This window comes from Entelurus aequoreus, linkage group LG11 (assembly GCF_033978785.1).
Source record: "Entelurus aequoreus isolate RoL-2023_Sb linkage group LG11, RoL_Eaeq_v1.1, whole genome shotgun sequence".
NCBI lineage: Eukaryota > Metazoa > Chordata > Actinopteri > Syngnathiformes > Syngnathidae > Entelurus > Entelurus aequoreus.
In genome coordinates this window covers 50,597,011-50,618,932 of record NC_084741.1, presented here as the reverse complement: position 1 = coordinate 50,618,932, position 21,922 = coordinate 50,597,011, and the positions used below count along the sequence as shown (strand labels likewise).

At 39.7% G+C, this 21,922-nt stretch overlaps 1 protein-coding gene across 3 annotated transcripts in view; it reads left to right on the top strand.

Annotated features, from left to right (window-relative positions):
- The window catches only part of LOC133660203 (CUB and sushi domain-containing protein 3-like), a 616,484-nt gene that overhangs the window by 192,723 nt on the left and 401,839 nt on the right, over window positions 1-21,922 (top strand). For all 3 annotated transcript variants that reach the window (XM_062063483.1, XM_062063482.1, XM_062063484.1), the window contains exon 5: window positions 12,707-12,935. In XM_062063483.1, the coding sequence (XP_061919467.1) occupies window positions 12,707-12,935 (229 nt within the window). The remainder of the gene's footprint in view (window positions 1-12,706; window positions 12,936-21,922) is intronic.

The following is a 21,922-nucleotide window of genomic DNA, read 5'->3' as shown; positions in this document are numbered from 1 at the left end:
CAGATACCTGGAGTGCGCTAACTTGCCAATGTATTTCACACAGTATATCCCACCCTCTTATGGCTTCAACGACTTAATGACGTAACAACATGCAAACGTAATACTACCAATTTTCAGTACTTTTGTGTTCTGTTAAAAATGTTAATTGTTTTATGATAAAATAAAAAAAATGATCTGATTATGATAACTCTGCCTTTCAGTTACATTGTGTTTACTTAACACACTTCTGAGTCTCATTTGCAAGTGTTATATTGGAGATTTTACATACAGTTGCAATTCTAAGACGTTAGATGGCAGTAGTGTAGAGACCACAGTAGTGTGTTGCCGAGTAAGTAGTCTTTGCCATGAATATGCTAGTCTTGTCTTATGTTGCGCCCTGGAAGGTATTTATTTTGTAAGTATCGTACTTTCAGTTTGATTGTAACATAATTGGTGTTTTCATGATCCAATTTTGAGGTGTTGAAATTGCCATCTAAAATCGCTAATGCTAATCAGTGGCATTAGTTTGGCAAAGCGCCTTTTGGAAAAGTGGAGCCGTACTTTACGTTTAAGTGTTTCCTATACATGCATACTTGCTTTGTTGGCCTGGTAAATTTTAACATTTGTAACATCCAATCCGAGTGCACGCGCATTAGCTTTGGGTGTTGTTAGGTAATTACTGTATATTGGAAAATAGATTTAAATCTTGATGATTTTTTTACCTGGTTAAATAAAGGATATTGATTGATATACTGTAGCAATGTGGATAGCTGGTGTTTACTGTCATTGAATGCATATTCTATTATAACAACAATAGGACTGCAAATTCTTTGTTGCTTCTTTTGGACTGTATGTCAGACAGGGTGAGTGACTGCCAGAAACAATAATTTTATTCGGGCCGGTAAAAATTTTTATTACATACATTTTCTAATTGTGAAAATACAGACAATTGTAAATCGAATGTGTGCGGTTAAACCACTAAATGGAAACATAAGCTCATCGGTGGTGTTTTTGTTTTATTTTTTTGCTTTGCAAAATGTAACCATGAGGAAGTTGCAAACAGCCCCTGGAAGTTAATGGAGCATGTGCGGTCAAAATAAAATCAGAATTTAATCTGCATTTATAGATAATTTGTGCAATATTTAATGCATTCATATTAATGTATTTCTTTGTATACTCTTGGAAAAGTTGCTGGTACCAGAATTGTGCATACAATCACCTGATTATCATAAACAATTAATAAAATGAGGTTAGATTTAACATTTGCTTAATACCATTTCTGAGTTAAGATTTTTAACTCAGTTTATAACATTTTAACAAGACTGCTCAGTCTGTGTGATTTTAAAATAAATAAATAAATGTAAGCAATTCACTGGGATGCATATTTTTTAGGTATGCACAAGGTTTTTCTTTCAAGCCGATACCGATACAGGAAACTTAAAGGGGAACCTTTTTTGGAATTTTAACCCCCCAATTCCAACCCTTGATGCTGAGTGCCAAACAGGGAGGTAATGGGTCCCATTTTTAAAGTCTTTGGTATGACTCGGCCGGGGTTTGAACTCACGACCTACCGATCTCAGGGCGGACACTCTAACCACTAGGCCACTGACATCATTAAAGCTAACTACGGCAAGGGATAAACTAGCTTCTACGCCAGCACGAAACGCGTTTGAGTTTGTAATGCACAACACTGGGATACAACACCAATCTGTACTGACTGAAAAATATGAACAATCATATTACAGTGTCTGTAAAGTATTAGCCCATATTTCATGTTTTGTTTGTACACCGCTAGCTATACAGCGTATGCTGTCTGTCATGATACACGCATGACGTGCTGCATGTAACATGATCGGTATGAAGTGTGACTCACTCGATGGACAGTTGTCTCTTTGGTCCAGCTGGCCAGGGAAGTTTTTTTCTGGTTTATTTGGGGTAAGCACATCATTTATGTCAAAATAGCTTGTATCCAAATTCCACATTTGCAGCTTCGAGTCGATTTTACCTCACTCTCTCGGCTTCCGTCTGCTCCAATGTTTTTCACCCTCTTCTTCGTGCTCGCTGCGACAAGCAGCAGTTAATTCTTTGTTCAATCAGCTTCAAAAAGTATAAAGTTTTGAATCCTCATTTGTCCAAAAATAGGCCTCTTTGTTGTCTGTTACCAAGTTTGCCGTGATTAGAACACATAAGTGTTTTGTATCCGGAAGTAGGAACACATTGGAAGTCGGACGTGTGCTAAAATCAATGCGCAGAATAAGTCAGCTTCGGAAATGATCAAAATGCGGTACATTTTGTACATATTACATATTGTTATGAATGTGTCTGTTACATTATGTATATATACTTGCAGTGTGTATATAAAACTTTGATGGAGGGTTTTAAAGTTGTTTTAGAGGGCTTTGAAGGCTACAGCGGTGGCTCCCTTTAGCCACATCTTTCAAACATGTTTAATTATCTTTTAAAATCCTAATGAAAAAAAAAAGACCTATGTGTTATTGTCTCTCATAATGATTGTGAACGATAGGCAACATTCCAAAAGGCTGTTCCCCTTTAATGCTTCTCAAGACAAATACCAATACCGATAACTTAATTATATCCATCCATTTTTCTACCGCTGGGGTGCTGGAGCCTATCCCAGCTGCACTATATACAGTATTATTTTTTATTTATTTAGATTGAACTGTAGTTTGTGCACACCTTTCGTTGTGGCTGGCTTTGCAGCAGCAGAGCTCTTTATAGGCTTTCAAAACAGCGTCGTAGCAATGCTGATGTATCAGGTGGTCGATCAGGTTTGAAGTGTTGAAGCTTAATGTTTTTTTTCCCGCCTCGTGAAATGTAATTAGCACAGAAAAAGTCTTCCTCTGAAACAGTGATGAAGTCCCTCAAGATCGGCGCCATGTTTGTTTACAATAAGCTCAGGGGAAGTCTTCGACGGGTCGTTTACAGCACGGCACAGGTAGGGGAGCGGAGTGGTTTATTTTGTCATTTTAACTTCTCTACAGTACAGGTAATATCGCCTTAGAGTGTTTTTTTGGGGGAGGGATTTTTTTGGTATGAAGTAATAATTCCTCCTATAATTATCTCTCAGATACACTATATTGCCAAGAGTATTTAGCCACTCATCCAAATGATCAGAATCAGATGTCGTAATCACTTAGCCCGGCCACAGGTGTATAAAATCAAGCACTTAGGCATGGAGACTGTTTCTACAAACATTTGTGAAATAATGGGCCGCTCTCAGGAGCTCAGTGATTTCCAGCCTGGAACTGTCATAGGATGCCACCTGTGCAACAAATCCAGTCGTGAAATTTCCTCGCACCTAAACATTCCAAAGTCAACTGTCGGCTTTATTATAAGAAACTGGAAGAGCAACAACAGCAACTCGCCCACCAAGTGGTAGGCCATGTAAACTGACAGAGAGGGGTTAGCGGATGCTGAAGCGCATAGTACAAAGAGGTTGCCGACTTTCCGCACAGTCAGTTGCTCCAGAGCTCCAAACTTCATGTGACCTTCCAATTAGCCCACATACAGTACGCAGAGAGCTTCATGGAATGGGTTTCCATGGCCGACCAGCTGTATATAAGCCATACATCACCAAGTCCAATGCAAAGCGTCGGACTTGGCAATGGTGTAAAGCACGTCGCCACCGGACTCTAGAGCAGTAGAGACGCGTTCTCTGGAGTGATGAATCGCACTTTTCCATCCGGCAATCTGATGGACGAGTCTGGGTTTGGAGGTTGCCAGAAGAACGGTACATTTCGGACTGCATTGTGCCGAGTGTGAAGTTTGGTGGAGGAGGAATTATGGTGTGGGGTTGTTTTTCAGGAGTTGGGCTTGGACCCTTAGTTCCAGTGAAAGGAACTTAGAATGCTCTGGGATACCAAAACATTTTGGACAACTCCATTCTCCTAACCTTGTGGGGACAGTTTGGAGCGGGCCCCTTCCTCTTCCAACATGACTGTGTACCAGTGCACAAAGCTAGGTCCATAAAGACATGGATGCCAGTCTGTTGTTGATGAACCTGACTGGCCTGCACAGAGTTCTAACCTGAACCCGATAGAACACCTTTGGGATGAATTAGAACTATAACTTCTCGACCAACATCAGTGTGTGACCTCACCAATGCGCTTTTGGAAGAATGGTGGAAAATTCCTATAAACACACTCCGCAACCCTGCATACAGCCTTCCCAAAAGAGTTGAAGCTTAAATAGCTGCAAAAGGTGGACCGACATCATTTTTAACCCAATGGGTTAGGAATGGATGGTACTTCAAGTTCATATGTGAGTCAAGGCAGGTGGCCAAATACTTTTGGCAATATAGTGTATTTATCGTGCACTCGTAGCATTTTCAGAGACTTAACACAGTTACATTCAGTTGTTGGTCATCTCATCAGCTTATGCCTCTTCCAAAAAGGTACAGTATATAATTAAGCAGGAAGGCTTCCTGTCCTAGTTGTAAGCAGAAATGGTAAATGGTAAATGGGTTATACTTGTATAGCGCTTTTCTACCTTCAAGGTACTCAAAGCGCTTTGACACTATTTCCACATTCACCCATTCACACACACATTCACACACTGATAGCGGGAGCTGCCATGCAAGGCCCTAACCATGACCCATCAGGAGCAAGGGTGAAGTTTCTTGCTCACGGACACAACGGACGTGACTAGGGTGGTAGATGCTGGGGATCGAACCAGGAACCCTCAGGTTGCTAGCACGGCCACTCCACCAACTGCATCACACCGTCCCCAGTCTAGAACATAAACCTAAAACTGCTCTGGATTCAACGTGCCACGTGTGTGCGTGCATTAGCATGCGTGCAATTGACTTTCCCTTTATGTGTGGATAGATCAATATAGTTCAATTTCATCCTTAAGATGGAATGTTCATGTTGATGACAGCTTGTGACACAAAGCAGCATAAATATCAGCCCTCAAATAGGTTGCTAAATGACATTTTTTATGTGTCCGTGAAATACAGTACTAATCAATTTAGCTCAGTGAGGGTTTTTTTTTTTAACTCTAGCTCTATTATGTTATGTAGTGTGTAATAAATCAAATGTAACAACTGAATGTTTTTTGTATGAGATAAACTGAAGTAATTTGTCTCAAATTTAAACCGTTATATATGACCATCATACCCCTTCACTACATGTATGATATTGATAAAATTATAACATTCAAAACTATACACACGTGTAAACAATACATGTGTCTTCTGTGGCAATTCCAACTTTGGCCACAGCGTGAGTTGCGATGTAGAGTGGGGCTTTTCATCATTTTCAGCTGACTGCATTGCAAAATGATTCCCCCCCCCCCCCCCCCCCCCCACACACACACACACAAGATCCACCCAGGAATGTGCCCATAAGAATCCCTTCCCTACTGTAACTAAAAAAATTATGTGAATCTCCTCTGAAAGACCCTCTTTATTTTAGTCCCTCAGCTGACAAGTGGCTAGCAACTAATTGTGTCTCCATACATATTGTGGAGCCACTTTTCTCAGCTAATAATAATTACCTCCATTTCGGCCATTTCTCTGTATCATTATCAGGTAATATTATCACTGGAGGACGAGGCCAAACATGTTACACTCTGAGAGCAAGCCAGGAGCCGTCATGGTAGTTGCTAAGCTAACTGCTTAGCAATCTTTAAAATAGACCAGGAAATAAGTGATTAATAAACTTTAAGAAGTGTAGATGGAACCACATTATGGCAGGAAGTAAACAGTTATCAACAGGAAATGAACAAGTAGATTAATAAGAGTCTAGAGAGAGGATAATATAACAACAACTGTTGGTGTGTCAGCATTGTCACAGTCAATACACGACACACAAGAGGAGAGCAGATCGATCCATAAATTGGTGGTGTCAATACAAAGGGTGGGATCTGTGTATATAATTAGGGATGTCCGATAATGCCGGCCGATAAATGCTTTGAAATGTAATATCGGAAATTATCGGTATCGGTTTCAAAAAGTCAAATGTAACTCTTTAAAACGCAGCTGTGTACACGGACGTGGGGAGAAGTACAGAGCGCCAATAAACCTTAAAGGCACTGCCTTTGCGTGCCGGTCCAGTCACATAATATCTACGGCTTTTCACACACACAAGTGAATGCAAGTCATACTTGGTCAACAGCCATACAAGTCACACTGAGGGTGACCGTATAAACCACTTTAACACTGTTACAAATATGCGCCACACTGTGAACCCACACCAAACAAGAATGGCAAACACATTCTGGGAGAACATCCGCACTGTAACACAACATAAACACAACAGAACAAATACCCAGAACCCCTTGCAGCACTAACTCTTCCGGGACGCTACAATATACGCGCCCCCCCCCCCCCCAACCTCCTCATGCTCTCTCAGGGAGAGCATGTCCCAAATTCCAAGCTGCTGTTTTGAGGCATGTTAAAACAAATAATGCACTTTGTGACTTCAATAATAAATATGGCAGTGCCATGTTGGCATTTTTTTCCATAACTTGAGTTAATTTATTTTGGAAAACCTTGTTACATTGTTTAATGCATCCAGCGGGGCATCACAACAAAATTAGGCATGACAATGTGTTAATTCCACGACTGTATATATCGGTATCGGTTGATATCTCTTAATCGGTAATTAAGAGTTGGACAATATCGGATATCTACAAAAAAGCCATTATCGGACATCTCTATATATAATCGATAAATACAGTGATTAGGTCGACATTTTTAGTTTCTAAAAATATATATTTTTTTGTTTTTGTTAATGTTTACACGTTCAGGGAATGATTCACTGGACATAAAACGACTTTTCATGCAAAAACCAAAGGATTCAAATTAGTTGGATAGCAATGCTTCTGTTTTGTAATTGTGTACCATTCATATTGTTTTGCCCAAACAATGCTTGTGTAAGAAAAGTGAATAAGGAACTAGTTTGAATATTGTGTTGATATTCTTAAATTGTATATAGCACTCACCATGAATGAATTGTAAAAACTATACAGTTAATGCATGTGATTGGTGTTGGTATTGGTATCGGCCTATCTCGCTTACGGATGATCAGTAAAACCTTGATTTCAACAGTCCCTAGTGCAAATGAAAGCTTGTCTTGAGTGGCGGTTTCATCGGAATCATAGCTAGAATGTCAAAGTCAACTTCCCCATAAAGTCGTTGACCAATTTCTGTGATTTGGATACTTTCTGAAAAGACAGCGATAAAGCTAATGGCAATCTTTGGTCTCCACATTATTACTATTTCTTCATCTCTTTCTGGATTTTTTCCGTTTATTCGCTCCTTGACCAATCGTGTAATGAAGTGCAAAGGAATGTGTCAAAGCTGGCCATTTCGACATCATTGATCCTTCAAAGGCTTCAACTGGCACAGCATGACATGTGCGAGTTGAATTATATGAAGCCAGTTTGAAGACACTGCCAACATTAGAAATCTTAAGAAAAATAAAACCGATAAGGGGATAGGGGGGAGAGTCTGAGGTGAGCGAGCGGGGAAAATCCGTGAAAAGAGATGCAGATTGAAAGACAGCCACTACTATATTAGAGCACATTAACATGCAGCTGATGTGTCGTGCTCTCCACATTGGAAACATTTACAATTTCACAGCATTATAAGCCCTGTTAATCACCATTTGTTTGTTTTCCTGAAATATATATGAGACATTCTAATGAAATACTTCAAAATGAAGGCTTTGTCCTCTCACATTGAAACCATGTTGCAGGAAAACGACAAGGATTCCACATGCACTCAACTGTCAAATAAAAGGGGGCAATCATTTGATCAATCATTTGATTTTCAACAATGTCTCAGTTGCACTGGCAGTATTTACAAATACTTGAGTATGTGTAACAATGTGTTATGTAATAATAGTGCATTATGTAACACCACATTTTGTGATAATTTACTGCATTTGCAATAAAACTTGAACGCATTCTGTTATATTTTTTGTAATATGTAACATGTTATCTAGATTTTCAACACAATATTTTTGAAAAACAAGAACATTGTTGGAATAAATATTTTTTCATATTTGTATTAGGTTGTTTTTTTAATTCTTGGTATCAAGTATAGTATAGAATTAACCTAATCCATATTGTATTGCATATTTCAGTGCATGGGTCATGTTCATGTCAGTAATACCTCATTATTGGAACTTCAGTCTTAAGCTTGCCATCAAATTCTCTATTAAAATTAATAAAATTACTTTTAATTCATGCATGACCAATGAAACAGCCTACTAGATTCTAAAAAATAATTATAATGAAGATGAAATGTTTTGTGTTGGGATGGTATTTCGAATTAAGGCATAATTGATGTGGATCATTACATAATGCAACAAATTGTTCCATTGTATTAAAAAAAAACTGCAGCAGCCCCATTTTGTAATAACCTTTGCAATATGTAACAAGTTATTACAAAACGCATCCAAGTTTATTACAACATGCGTTCAATATTTTTATTTTACAAAATGAGGCCGATCATTACAAAATTTGGCATTAATCAATCAATCAATCAATCAATCAATGTTTATTTATATAGCCCTAAATCACAAGTGTCTCAAAGGGCTGTACAAGCCACAACAACATCCTCGGTACAGAGCCCACATACGGGCAAGGAAAACTCACCCCAGTGGGACGTCAATGTGAATGACTATGAGAAACCTTGGAGAGGACCGCATATGTGGATAACCCCCCCAACCCCCTCTAGGGGAGACCGAAAGCAATGGATGTCGAGTGGGTCTGACATAATATTGTGAAAGTCCAACACATCAGTGAAAGTCCAGTCCATAGTGGGGCCAGCAGGAACCATCCCGAGTGGAGACGGGTCAGCAGCGTAGAGATGTCCCCATCTGATGGACAGGCTAGCGGTCCACCCCGGGTTGGGAGCAGAGTAGAAAAGAAAAGAAAAGAAACGGCAGATCAACTGGTCTAAAAAGGGAGTCTATTTAAAGGCTAGAGTATATAAATGAGTTTTAAGATGAGACTTAAATGCTTCTACTGAGGTAGCATCCCTAACTTTTACCGGGAGGGCATTCCATAGTATTGGAGCCCGAATAGAAAACGCTCTATAGCCCGCAGACTTTTTTTGGGCTCTGGGAATCACTAATAAGCCGGAGTTCTTTGAACGCAGATTTCTTGCCGGGACATATGGTACAATACAATCGGCAAGATAGGCAGGAACTTGACCGTGTAGTATTTTATACGTAAGTAGTAAAACCTTAAAGTCGCATCTTAGGTGCACAGGAAGCCAGTGCAAGTGAGCCAGTATAGGCGTAATATGATCAAACTTTCTTGTTTTTGTCAAAAGTCTAGCAGCCACATTTTGTACCATCTGTAATCTTTTAATGCTAGACATAGGGAGGCCCGAAAATAAAACGTTACAGTAATCGAGACGAGATGTAACGAACGCATGGATAATGATCTCAGCATCGCTTGTGGACAAAATGGAACGAATTTTAGCGATATTACGGAGATGAAAGAAGGCCGTTTTGGTAACACTCTTAATGTGTGACTCAAACGAGAGAGTTGGGTCGAAGATAATACCCAGATTCTTTACCGAGTCGCCTTGTTTAATTGTTTGGTTGTCAAATGTTAAGGTGGTATTATTAAATAGATGTCGGTGTTGAGCAGGACCGATAATCAGCATTTCCGTTTTCTTAGCGTTGAGTTGCAAAAAGTTAGCGGACATCCATTGTTTAATTTCATTAAGACACGCCTCCAGCTGACTACAATCCGGCGTGTTGGTCAGCTTTAAGGGCATGTAGAGTTGGGTGTCATCAGCATAACAGTGAAAGCTAACACCGTATTTTCGTATGATGTCACCTAGCGGCAGCATGTAAATACTAAAGAGTGCAGGGCCAAGAACCGAACCCTGGGGAACTTCGCACGTTACCTTAACATAGTCCGAGGTCACATTGTTATGGGAGACACACTGCATCCTGTCAGTAAGATAAGAGTTCAACCAAGACAAGGCTAAGTCTGTCATCCCAATACGCGTTTTGATACGCTCTAATAAAATATTATGATCAACAGTATCGAAAGCGGCGCTAAGATCAAGAAGCAGCAACATAGATGACGCATCAGAATCCATCGTTAGCAATAGATCATTAGTCATTTTTGCGAGGGCTGTCTCCGTAGAGTGATTTGCCCTGAAACCGGACTGAAAAGGTTCACAGAGATTGTTAGACGCTAAGTGTTCATTTATCTGCTGTGCTACAATTTTTTCGAGGATTTTCGAGATAAACGGAAGGTGGGACACCGGCCGGTAGTTTACCAGGAGATCAGGATTGAGGTTAGGTCTTTTGAGTAGAGGATGAATAACCGCTTTTTTGAATGCTAGGGGAACAGTGCCAGAGGAAAGTGATAAGTTTATAATATTTAACACTGATGGACCTAATAATACAAAAAGCTCCTTGATAAGTTTCCCAGGAATTGGGTCAAGTAAACATGTTGTTTGTTTTGTCCCATTTACACATTTTGACAATTCCTCCAATGTTATTTCATCAAAGAGAGAGAAACTATTTTGGAGGGCGGTATCCGTCGTATATACAGTCGTATTTGTATTAATGGAACCCAGTGGTAGCTGAGATGCATTGTCTTTAATCTCTTTTCTAATGACTTCAATTTTCTTATTAAAGAAATTCATAAAGTCATCTGCTGAGTGGGTGGAGCTACTGGGAGGAGTCCCTTGTTGGGTTAGCGATGCTACTGTACTAAACAGAAATTTAGGATCATTTTTGTTGAGGTGGATGAGATTTGAGTAATATTTAGCTTTAGCTGAGGTAAGCATGCGTTTATAAGTTATTAAACTATCATACCATGCTTGATGGAAAACCTCAAGTTTAGTTGCACGCCATTTGCGTTCCAGCTTTCTACATGATAATTTCTGGGCTTTAGTTTCTTCTGTAAACCATGGGGTACGCCTTTTAGGGGCTCTTTTTAGCTTTAGCGGTGCTACACTATCAATGGTGTTGCGCAGGGCGTCATTAAAGTTGTTAGTGAGGTTATCAATAGAGCCCACATAATTTGGGAATGGAGCCATTACCGAAGGCAGTAGGTCAGTAAGAGTCGTCGTTGTGGTAGCATTAATGTTGCGGCTGCTATAGTAGTTATTATTATTATTATTAGTTTGTTGACAATGAGTCAGAACTTCGAATTTTATAAGGTAATGATCGGACATTACTTTAGTGTACAGGAGTATTGTAACTTTAGAGGTGGTGACACCCCTGACAAGCACTAGATCTATCGTATTACCGTTGCGATGCGTGGGTTCATTTATTATTAGTGTAAGACCACAGCTATCAATTATAGTCTGGAGCGCCACGCATGGAGGGTCCGATGGGGTATTCATATGGATATTAAAGTCCCCCATTATGATTATAATGTCGGCGTGCGTCACTAGATCAGCAACAAACTCTGAGAACTCACTGATGAAGTCCGAATAGGGCCCAGGGAGGCGGTAGATAACAGCCAGGTGGAGAGGCAGCGGTGTGACAAACCTCAAAGTGAGCACCTCAAACGAGTTATATTTATTATTTAGGTTAGGTGTAAGATTATAGTTTTCATTGTATATCAGTGTGACACACCCTCCCCTTTTAAGAGGTCGGGCAACATGTGTATTGGTATAGTTAGGAGGAGATGCCTCATTTAGCGCAAAAAAATCGTCTGGTTTGAGCCAGGTCTCGGCGAGACCATCGACGTCAAGTTTGTTGTCTCTAATGACTTCATTAACTAATAACGTTTTGGAAGATAATGATCTTATGTTTAAAAAGCCCATATTTTAGGTAGTGGGCTGTTTTGAGGATTGTTTGTTGAAATTATCCGAAGTAGCAATACTAATAATGTTGCGTTTATTATGTGTATTGCACTTTAAATAGTTTCGACCATATCTAGGAATTGATACGACGGGGATATTCAGATTGTTTGCTTGATGTTGCGATAAACTGAACGCATCATAGTTAGCTACCTCAGTACAATGTATGTCTGCCTCTGACACGGTCACAAAAGAAAAAACATTATGTGAGTTGGGTTTTATTCTAAGAGAATTGCTATGTGTGCAGGGATTATCCAGCCTGACGCCGGCTAGTTCTAGTTTAAATGGCTTCTTACCCGGAGACTCCACGCTTCTTTGGTTAGCTTTTCTCTTTGTTGTTAGCCCCGCTCGGCATCCCCGCTTCTGCTTCCGCTCGCACCGCTTATGTCGTCTCCATTGGCGGTCACCGCTAGCACTTGACTCCGCTGCTACAAAGGCCGCTCGATGTAGCCCACGAAGTATTCCCATGCTAGCGAGGAGGTCCACCGTACATGCATCTTTCAGTCTATAACGACCCGATCCATCCACATCCAGAATTGTCTGTCGGTCGTATGTGATCACAGAGTGTTCACGCTTTGAGCCAGCCATGAAATTGACAGAAATGACGGGTGTTTTTTGCCAAATCGCTCTACACTCCCAAGAGCATGAGTGAGCCACAGCATACCCATGCGCCGCCATCTTGTTAATACATAATGAGGTGAAAAGGTATTTAATTATTACATAATGCACTTTTGTTACATAATGCGTTGTTGTAAAATGTTAGAGGTGGACACGATCTAGACAGCTGTGGTTTTAACACTTTCTCTCTGCAGTTTTTTTTCTTAGTGTTGCATTTATCTTAGAACACAGATAGAATGTTCCACTTGTTGAACTCTCTTCCCTCCTCACTTTGCTTTTCTTTTTGGTACCCGGCAGCGGAGGACACGTGTGGCGGCACCCTGAGGGGCTCCAGTGGCTTCATATCCAGCTTTGATTTCTCCAGCGGGGACTCCCCTGGCGCTGGAGGACTGGGTAGCAGTGGGGAATGTAAATGGACTATCCTGGCTGACCCGGGGGATACCATCTCATTGGTGTTCACTGAATTTCAAATGGAGGAGAAGTCGGATTATCTAGAAGTAGAAGGATCCGAATCGCCAACTATATGGTGAGTTGTTCTGTCTTTGGCTCAGCACTTAACCTAACATCATCATAGTGTTTTTAATCTCATATGCATGACATTGTAAAGGAGGGCTTTTTGCTGATAGTGCATTTTACTAGAAATGTCCTCATTGTCCTTTTAAAGCTCCATGTGTGCATATCCTCTACAGTGGACTTTTGTTTTTGTCAGTTGCAGATTTCGAAAATAAATAGCCCTGTTATGCAAAACCCAACGTTCCACTACAGAGGATGCTAGATCCCAGGAGGTTATATCCCCTCTCTTTTTTTAATCAATCAAGGCTGTTAGCATTTTTATTAAGGGAAAAGTTTTATGTATCAGTAGGAAATCATTTGGCTCACTGAATCGGTACTTTTTTGTGACTTGACACATTTAGAGACATGTTTAGCAGGCATCGCTCCAAGTCCAAGGTATTAATTTTATCAGTTTAAACAGTTTAGGAATCCTTATTTCAGGATTGTTGGAAAAAGCATTTTTAATGGAATTTAATTTGGTCTTTAAAGTTATTTGCAGCTTACTGGTGACCTGATTTATCACATCAAAAGGCTGTATTGTGAAGGGCTTTTATTTATTTGACAGTAGATCCCTGCTTTTCACTAGGGCCCAATTCTGCATCTACCAGCAGATCTTTTTCTCCAGGTTGAAGGCTTGGATATGTCTTACACACTTACTTTACAATATAAAATGTATGGGAATTACTACTAATGAATGATGTGTAAGATGATCGATGAACAGATGGCTTTATTAAGCTCTGGCAACGTCAGAGAAGATGATATACATGTTTTACTTTGGCTAATTCAGCTATGGAGATATGGATATAAGACTGTTGAAAAAAGTGGGTTATCTCAAGACTGTCAGTGGCGCATGATTGCTGTTGCCATGATCCCAGTATGCAGAGAAGGCAAGCGATGTGTAGGCAGAAAGTCATTTACAGGCAACGGGCAGTAGAAACATTATACAAGTCAAGCAGGAATTCAGGAATCAACGTGACACTTTGGTATACCCCAGATAATTCACCATCTTTAGCTACTCAACCATGAGGTATTTTTTAGGCAAACTCATTTGAAAAGCCATACTCAATGTGTTTCACTAGGTGACTAAAAATGACTGAACCACAATGTCAATCTGCAACAATGTTTTAGATGAATATAAAAACAGTAGCAAGCTCTCGATGGGCCGCATAGAATGAACAGTCTGTACCTGAAAAATAGCCCTAATGAGATAACCTTATGAACAATACAGCATGACATGAACATAATTCCAGAAATCTAATATTGTTGTTTTGTTATTATTATTCAGAAAGCTCCTTTGATTAAAGGTCAATACATCTTCAGCTGCCAACTTTATCAGGAAAGATTTTCATCCACTGAGGATGCATTAATGACAGCCTAATCGTTTTACAGAGCAGAGTACTGTGTCGGAAGTCTGTTTTGCTGACAACTCTTAGGCTTTTCTCCTTTTTATCGCAGAAGATTTCCATCAGATTTCTTGAAATGAGTTTATTGATTCTCATGGTTGTCACATGGTAGGTGTGAGGCTACATTTCAGTATTGAAAAATCTGAGTTTTAGTTCCCGGTAAAAAGCAATACTGACGTGTGGCTGGAGCAAAGAGGAGTTTTCTGTTGTCGTTGTTTGTCTGACCTTTAATATGATTGCACAGCTCCAAACACAAAGGGCAAAAATAATCCAGCCTCAGATTACATGTCAATCATTGCATAGTTGTGGAAAAAAATGCATTTTTGCATATTATAGGTTCCCTCTTTATTTGTATTTAATGCTTTACCTATAATTTATTTTCTTCTATTTCATTTGCCATTTGTGTCCTACTTTCAATGCTTTGCAAATTAAAATTGATTAGCCCTAAAAACAATGGTATTCAAACATGTTCGTCGGAAAAAAAATACACTATTCAATGCAGTTTGGGTGTAAGAAGATGACGATTACAGAGTTTGGTTAAATTACTGTTTTCACTGCTGTACATTGTCGTGTTTTCTAATTTGTTCCGAGGAAAATTAAAACCTCATTGATTTTCTAAGTCCTATACAATTGTACCTTGGTTTGCGAGTTTAATTTGTTCTGTGACAAATCAAATACATTTTCCCCATTGAAATTCCATTATTTCTTTCTCGGCGGTATAAGTGGTATTTTCAATACCGCTTATCCTCACGAGGGTCGCGGGTAAGCTGGAGTTTATCCCAGCTGACATCGGCGAGGTACACCCTAGACTGGTCGCCAGCCAATCGCAGGACACATACAGATATAACCACCATTCACACTCACATGTATACCTACAGTATTGACAATTTTAAATCTTCAATTAACCTAACATGCATATTTTAGGAATGTGGTAGGAAGCCAGGGAACAATCCACAACCACACGGGGAGAACATGCAAACTCCACACTAGAGCTGCACAATTAATCGACATGAAGGTTTTTAATTAGTGCGGTATGAAACCGCAAAGGCTGAGGTTTTTTTTTTTCTCTGCCTTCACCGGCATTTCAGTGAAAGCCATGTTCGCTAATCACAATTGTTGAGCCTGGTTTGTTCGTCTCTTGCTTCAAACAGGGAGAAATAGGTCTCACTCTCTGCATCACTCTCAGCACCTGAGCGTGTTTATTTGACAGTAGAATTAACTGAACACACTAAGCCGGTGGGCAGAGAGCGGGGGCGCCAGCTTCACACACACACACACAGGAAGAACAGACAGAGAGCCTTGCGATTCACCAAGGATAAGTTCCGCAAAGTAACAGAAACTAAATACGATTACAAAGCCAAATGTGGTAACATTCCAGCTTTAAATTGGATGGGAAATACAGTCGTGGTCAAAAGTTTACATACACTTGTAAAGAACATAATGTCATGGCTGTCTTGAGTTTCCAATAATCTCTACCACTCTTATTTTTTTGTGACAGAGTGATTGGAGCACATACTTGTTTGTCACAAAAAACATTCATGAAGTTTGGTTCTTTTATGAATTTATTATGGGTCTACTGAAAATGTGACCAAATCTGCTGGGTCAAAAGTATACATACAGCAATGTTAATATTTGGTTACATGTCCCTTGACAAGTTTCACTGCAATAAGGCACTTTTGGTAGCCATCCACAAGCTTCTGGCAAGCTTCTGGTTGAATTTTTGACCACTCCTCTTGACAAAATTGGTGCAGTTCAGCTAAATTTGTTGGTTTTCTGACATGGACTTGTTTCTTCAGCATTGTCCACACGTTTAAGTCAGGACTTTGGGAAAGCCATTCTAAAACCTTAATTTTTTTAGATATGTATCTTGTACATATCTTACAAAAAATGTTTTCCCCCATGTCCCTTTAAGGGCTCCGTAAAGTAGCGACTTCTTTGTTCAACTTCCTTTGTTTTCACTTTATCGAATTGCGCATGCAAGTGACGTCGGGGATGCAATAGGGCCACATTGGGGCCTGTGCACATTTATACTGGAGTCTGATAAAGATCACATTTTACTTGCAGTGTAAACAGCTGGAAAAAATCAGATTAAAAAAAATCAGATTTGGGCCACTTTGGACTGCAGTGTAAACATAGTATAAGTAACATGTCTTCTTTACTCGTTATTTTCACAGATATATGCATTTTATTTTTTTTAATATAAAAATCGAAAATCGAATCGCAATTTTGGAGAGAAAAATCCCATTTAGGTTTTTCTCAAAATTGTGCAGCCCTCCTCCACATGGAGGTGTTCAAACAGAGAACCCAGATCTCCCCGGTCTCCTGACTGTGTGGCCTACTAGCTAATTACTAGGCCACTAGGCCGTGTGGCCAACATGAAACAATAGAATGTACTACAAATAACTACGAACAACTTATTGCAGTGAAACTTGCCAAGGGACATGCAACTACTGTTTGAAAACTTTTACACACTTTTTAGAGGGTGCTAACTTTCCAAAGAGTTGTAAGCTCTTACGAACATTAGCTTTGTTTGTTGTCAGCTAATGATAGCGACCTGGCAAAGGTCAGCTACTAATGTTAGCTATTTTTTAATGTACAGTATAGTCTATTATCACAACAACATGACTGCAAATTGTTAGTTGCCTCTCTGGGACTACTTTTGTGTATGTCCACTTTATATCAAAACAAAAATGAAATATTTTAAATGCAAACATCCTTCCATTTATTGTTGCAATACATCATTGGACAGTTTTGACAAGTATATTAAGTCAAAGCATAATAATTGTGTAACATAAATATACCATTGAGTGCTATAAATTCAAAGTGCTTATGCAAGATACTTTTTTGAAACCTTGATTTTGTTAGACCACACGGCACTTATTGTGAAGGCTGTAAGTGTGCTGCTGTTCTTTAGGGTGCTTGATGGTTGATAGCTCAAGGCTGTAAAAAAAAAAGACAGTATTTCAGTCGCCTTTTTTTAAAATCAATTTCCGTGACATTTTAACAGATATTTTAACATTTAACAGTAAACTTAGTTTAATTGGCCAATTCGATGATTCTGTCCCCGTCATTATGTGAAAATCAAATGGGCTTACTTTTCAACACAGACAAAATATGTGATCCATGCAACACACGTACTCCAATTTCAGATTTTTTTTAGAAATTGTTCCTTACCTGGTCAAAACTCAATCACAGGGAACATATATACAAACAATATTTCATTCTGTCAACAATTTGAACTCTCCAAACAGCCTAACATGCATGATTTTGCTATGTGGAAGGAAGCTGAAGACCTGTAGAAAAGCCCCACATGCATAGGAACATGCACACACCACACAGAGATGTTCCAAAGGAGATTTCCTGTTTGTGAGGCTGACCATGCAGCTGCTATAGGTGGAATCAATAGGCACCTCACGATTTGATCACGATTCTCGGGGTGACGATTCGATTCAGAGTAGATTCTGGATTCAACACGATTCTCGACTCAAACACATTCTCGCAAGTATTATTTGATATATTATATCCATCCATCCATCCATTTTCTACCGCTTGTCCCTTACGTATCGCGGGGGGTGCTGGAACCTACCTCTGCTGTATTCGGGCGGAAGGCGGTGTACACCCTGGACAAGTCGCCACCTCATTGCAGAGCCAACACAGATAGACAGACAACATTCAAACTCACATTCACACACTAGGGCCGATTTAGTTTTGCCAATCAACCTATCCCCAGGTGCATGTCTTTGGAGGTGGGAGGAAGCCGGAGTACCCGGAGGGAACCCACGCAGTCACAGAGAGAAAATGCAAACTCCACACAGAAAAATCCAGAGCCCAGGATCGAACCCAGGACCTTTGTATTGTGAGGCAAATGTACTAACCCCTGTCATATATCATTATTACTATTATTATAATAAATCCGTTTCAAAAGAGGTGACAGGTTACAAAACCACCTTTGAGTTGATGATGTATGATGCAAGTTAGAGATGGCCTTAAAACATATTTTAAAGAATTTGATGTAAAAAAATGTAAATAAAGAAAAAACATTTTTGGAAAATGATAAATCGATTTAGAATTGGAGTAAATAAGAATTGCGATTTGGATGTGAATCGATTCTTTTGAGCACCTCTTGCAGCATATACTCGTCTATATGAAAACTAAAATCTTCCTTGCCATCTCTCCTTAGTGTTCTGATTTCAGAGAAATACACTCAGCTGAACCTTTTTCGGACACTAATACATTACTCTCTCTAGTTTATACCTACAGAATGTGAGAAACTGACACAGATATTTCCACTTAACACTCCGGTCGGAAGGCCGTGTGTGGCCATGGCGGGACTCATTACATTTGTATTTTAATGAGATGGCCACGCTCTCTTCCAGCCCTAACTCCGTCAAACCGAGCAACTTTAATATGCTTTACAAAGCCATGTTAGAATCTTGTACTAGTCATTGAGACGTTGCAAATAGATGACATGAGGCATTGTGAAACTTGGAAAAATCCAACCCTCCAAAAAGGAGTGCATTTATGCCCGGACGTTATCGCCACCAAGCCATATTGCATGTCTATTAAAAAAAAACTAGAATCATGGTTCTGTACTGTTGAAATGGTGACACATTTTGTCAGGGTCCATTTTTCCAATTGGACCTTCTCATCTTCAGTCACTCAATATGCATTGAAGGAAATACACTCACTTATTCTTATCTCTTAAAGAAACCGGGCCCAGTCTTTCTCAAGTAAATTATTTATTTCTTTTTTTGATTTCTTCCTAACTGGCAAGTGGCATGCATGAATGTTTTGCGAAGGAGTCTTATAAAGGCCACCATTTGGGTCTCGCATAAACTTGAATGAACGCAATGAAATAAAACATTATATGAAGCATCCTATTTTAGCTGTGAAATGTCGTGATGCCTCATGGCTATGCTGCTTGACAGGAGACCTGTAATGGAAGAAACAATCCTCACACCTTCCTCGGGTCATGGTAAATGATTCGTCTTTCTTTACATCATTCAACTCGATTCAAAGTCACATTCTTTTTTTTTTAATTCGAGAGCAGCTATGAATCAAAACCTCCCATTGCAGCCCTTGAGTGTCTTATCTTAGCTAAGCAGAAGTCCCCTAATTGCAAACATTGTCGTTATACCTGTTTATCAATATGGTGTGCAGGAGAAGGGGATCGCGATTGGTGGAATTTCAAAGGGGGGAATGACATTGCTGACAAACCCAAGTACGGTTGGATGAAGCATTTTCTTAATGTTGGTTACATTTCCTCTACCATCTTTTGTAATTTGAGTTCCACTGATCTTAAATGTGTGACATTTGTTCTTTGCTGCCTAGAGATTACAACTTTCTTTGATACAGCAAGCAACTTTATAGTAAATCAATCAACAATGATCGAGTCTTCAATGCATCACAATTAGGATGTGGACAAACTTGAATCAATGGACAAATGTCCAAATATTGATTATTAATGTATTATGGTTGTACGGTATACCGGTATTAGTATAGTACCGCGATACTAATGAATCATTTTCGGTATGATACCGTCCCTGAAACGTACCGGTCCCGCACCCCCCCACGCCTGCTTCAAAGTCACGTCGTGAGATTGCTGATTTACGAGCAGAGGAGCATGTTCAGCGGGACACAATCTACTTACAAGCAGACACAGTGTGTAGACAGAAAAGGGAGAACAGACACATTTTGGCTTAACAACTAATGATAAAGGTGAAGTTATAACACTGAAACACCCTCAGGAAGAGGTGCTTTAAGACATGGCTAGCTAACTAGCAGCTAAAGTCCATCCGCCGTCGGCAGTGTTGTAGCTACTTCTAAATCACTAATCCCGGTCTCCATGGCGACAAATAAAGTATGTTTCTTACAAATATCATCCCTGCAGAACGAGGAATAGCTAAACATGCTTCACTACACACCGTAGCTCACCGGCGTCAAAATGTAAACAAACGCCATTGGTGGATCTACACCTAACATCCACTGTAATGATATCAAGTACAAGCACGTATCGAGCCGATACTACTATCATTATGTCGATATTTTTTGGCATTACATCTTCTTTCGTTTTTTTTAAATGTATATTATGTTTATATATATATATATATATATATATATATATGTTCATATATACCGCCACATCGAGAGGAGCCAGATGAGGTGGTTCGGGCATCTGGTCAGGATGCCACCCGAACGCCTCCCTCGGGAGGTGTTTAGGGCACGTCCAACCGGTAGGAGGCCACGGGGAAGACCCAGGACACGTTGGGAAAACTATGTCTCCCGGCTGGCCTGGGAACGCCTCGGGATCCCCCGGGAGGAGCTGGACGAAGTGGCTGGGGAGAGGAAAGTCTGGGCTTCCCTGCTTAGGCTGCTGCCCCCGCGACCCAACCTCGGATAAGCGGAAGAAGATGGATGGATGGATGGATGGATTATGTTTATAAACTCAGGAAATATGTCCCTGGACACATGCAGACTTTGAATATGACCAATGTATGATCCTGTAACTACTTGGTATCGGATTGATACCCACATTTGTGGTATCATCCAAAACTAATGTAAAGTATCAAACAACAGAAGAATAAGTGATTATTAAATTTTAACAGTAGTGTAGACACGTTGAAACAGGACATAAGCAGATATTAGCAGTAAATGAACATGTAGATTGATAATTCATTTTTTTACCGCTTATCCTTAATATTGTTGACAAAATAATAGAATGATAAATGACACAATATCTTACTGCATACGTTAGCAGCCATATTAGGAGCCTTTGTTTGTTTACTTACTACTAAAAGACAAGTTGTCGAGTATGTTCACTATTTTATTTAAGGACTTAACTGCAATAAGAAACATAAGTTTAATGTACCCTAAGATTTTTTGTAAAAATAAAGCCAATTATAAAAATAAATTGTGGTCTCCTTTATTCAGAAAAGTACAGAAAAGTACTGAAATGCTGTGACGTTGCTGAGCTGAGGCACATGTTGAATGTGTCAGCACGCACACACAGAGCGCATACAAACAGTAACAATGTGGAGGAGAATAATAACTAAGACGTTAATTTTACTGATTAATAAAGAGGGTGCCAAAATGGAGGTGTTTTGGCTTCAAAGCTCACAATAAAGGTGACACTTTGACCACAGAAGCGCTTCTCTGCAAGCGCTGCTTTAAAACCTGACACTAGAGGTTTCAATAGTATGTAGTTAACTAGCATCTCTGCTGTGCACATTTAGACGATACAGCTTGTCTTTGGCTTGTCGCTAATTATTAGCGTAGTCAAAACCGCCCACGTAGTGTAAACTAATGCAAGACAAATTTCAGTTTGAAAATTTAATTTTGCAACGAGTTCCTAAAATTTGTTTTTTTAATTTGAACAATGTGTGTTTTACCTGGTACATGTCTTGTCTGGGCAGCACACTGGAGCAGTGGTTAGTGCTTGTGCCTCACAATAATAAGGTTGTGGGTTTGATTCCTGGGCTCGGGGTCTTTCTGCGTGGACTTTACATGTTGTCCCCGTGACTGCGTGGGTTCTTGGATGTCCTCCCATCTCCAAAGACAT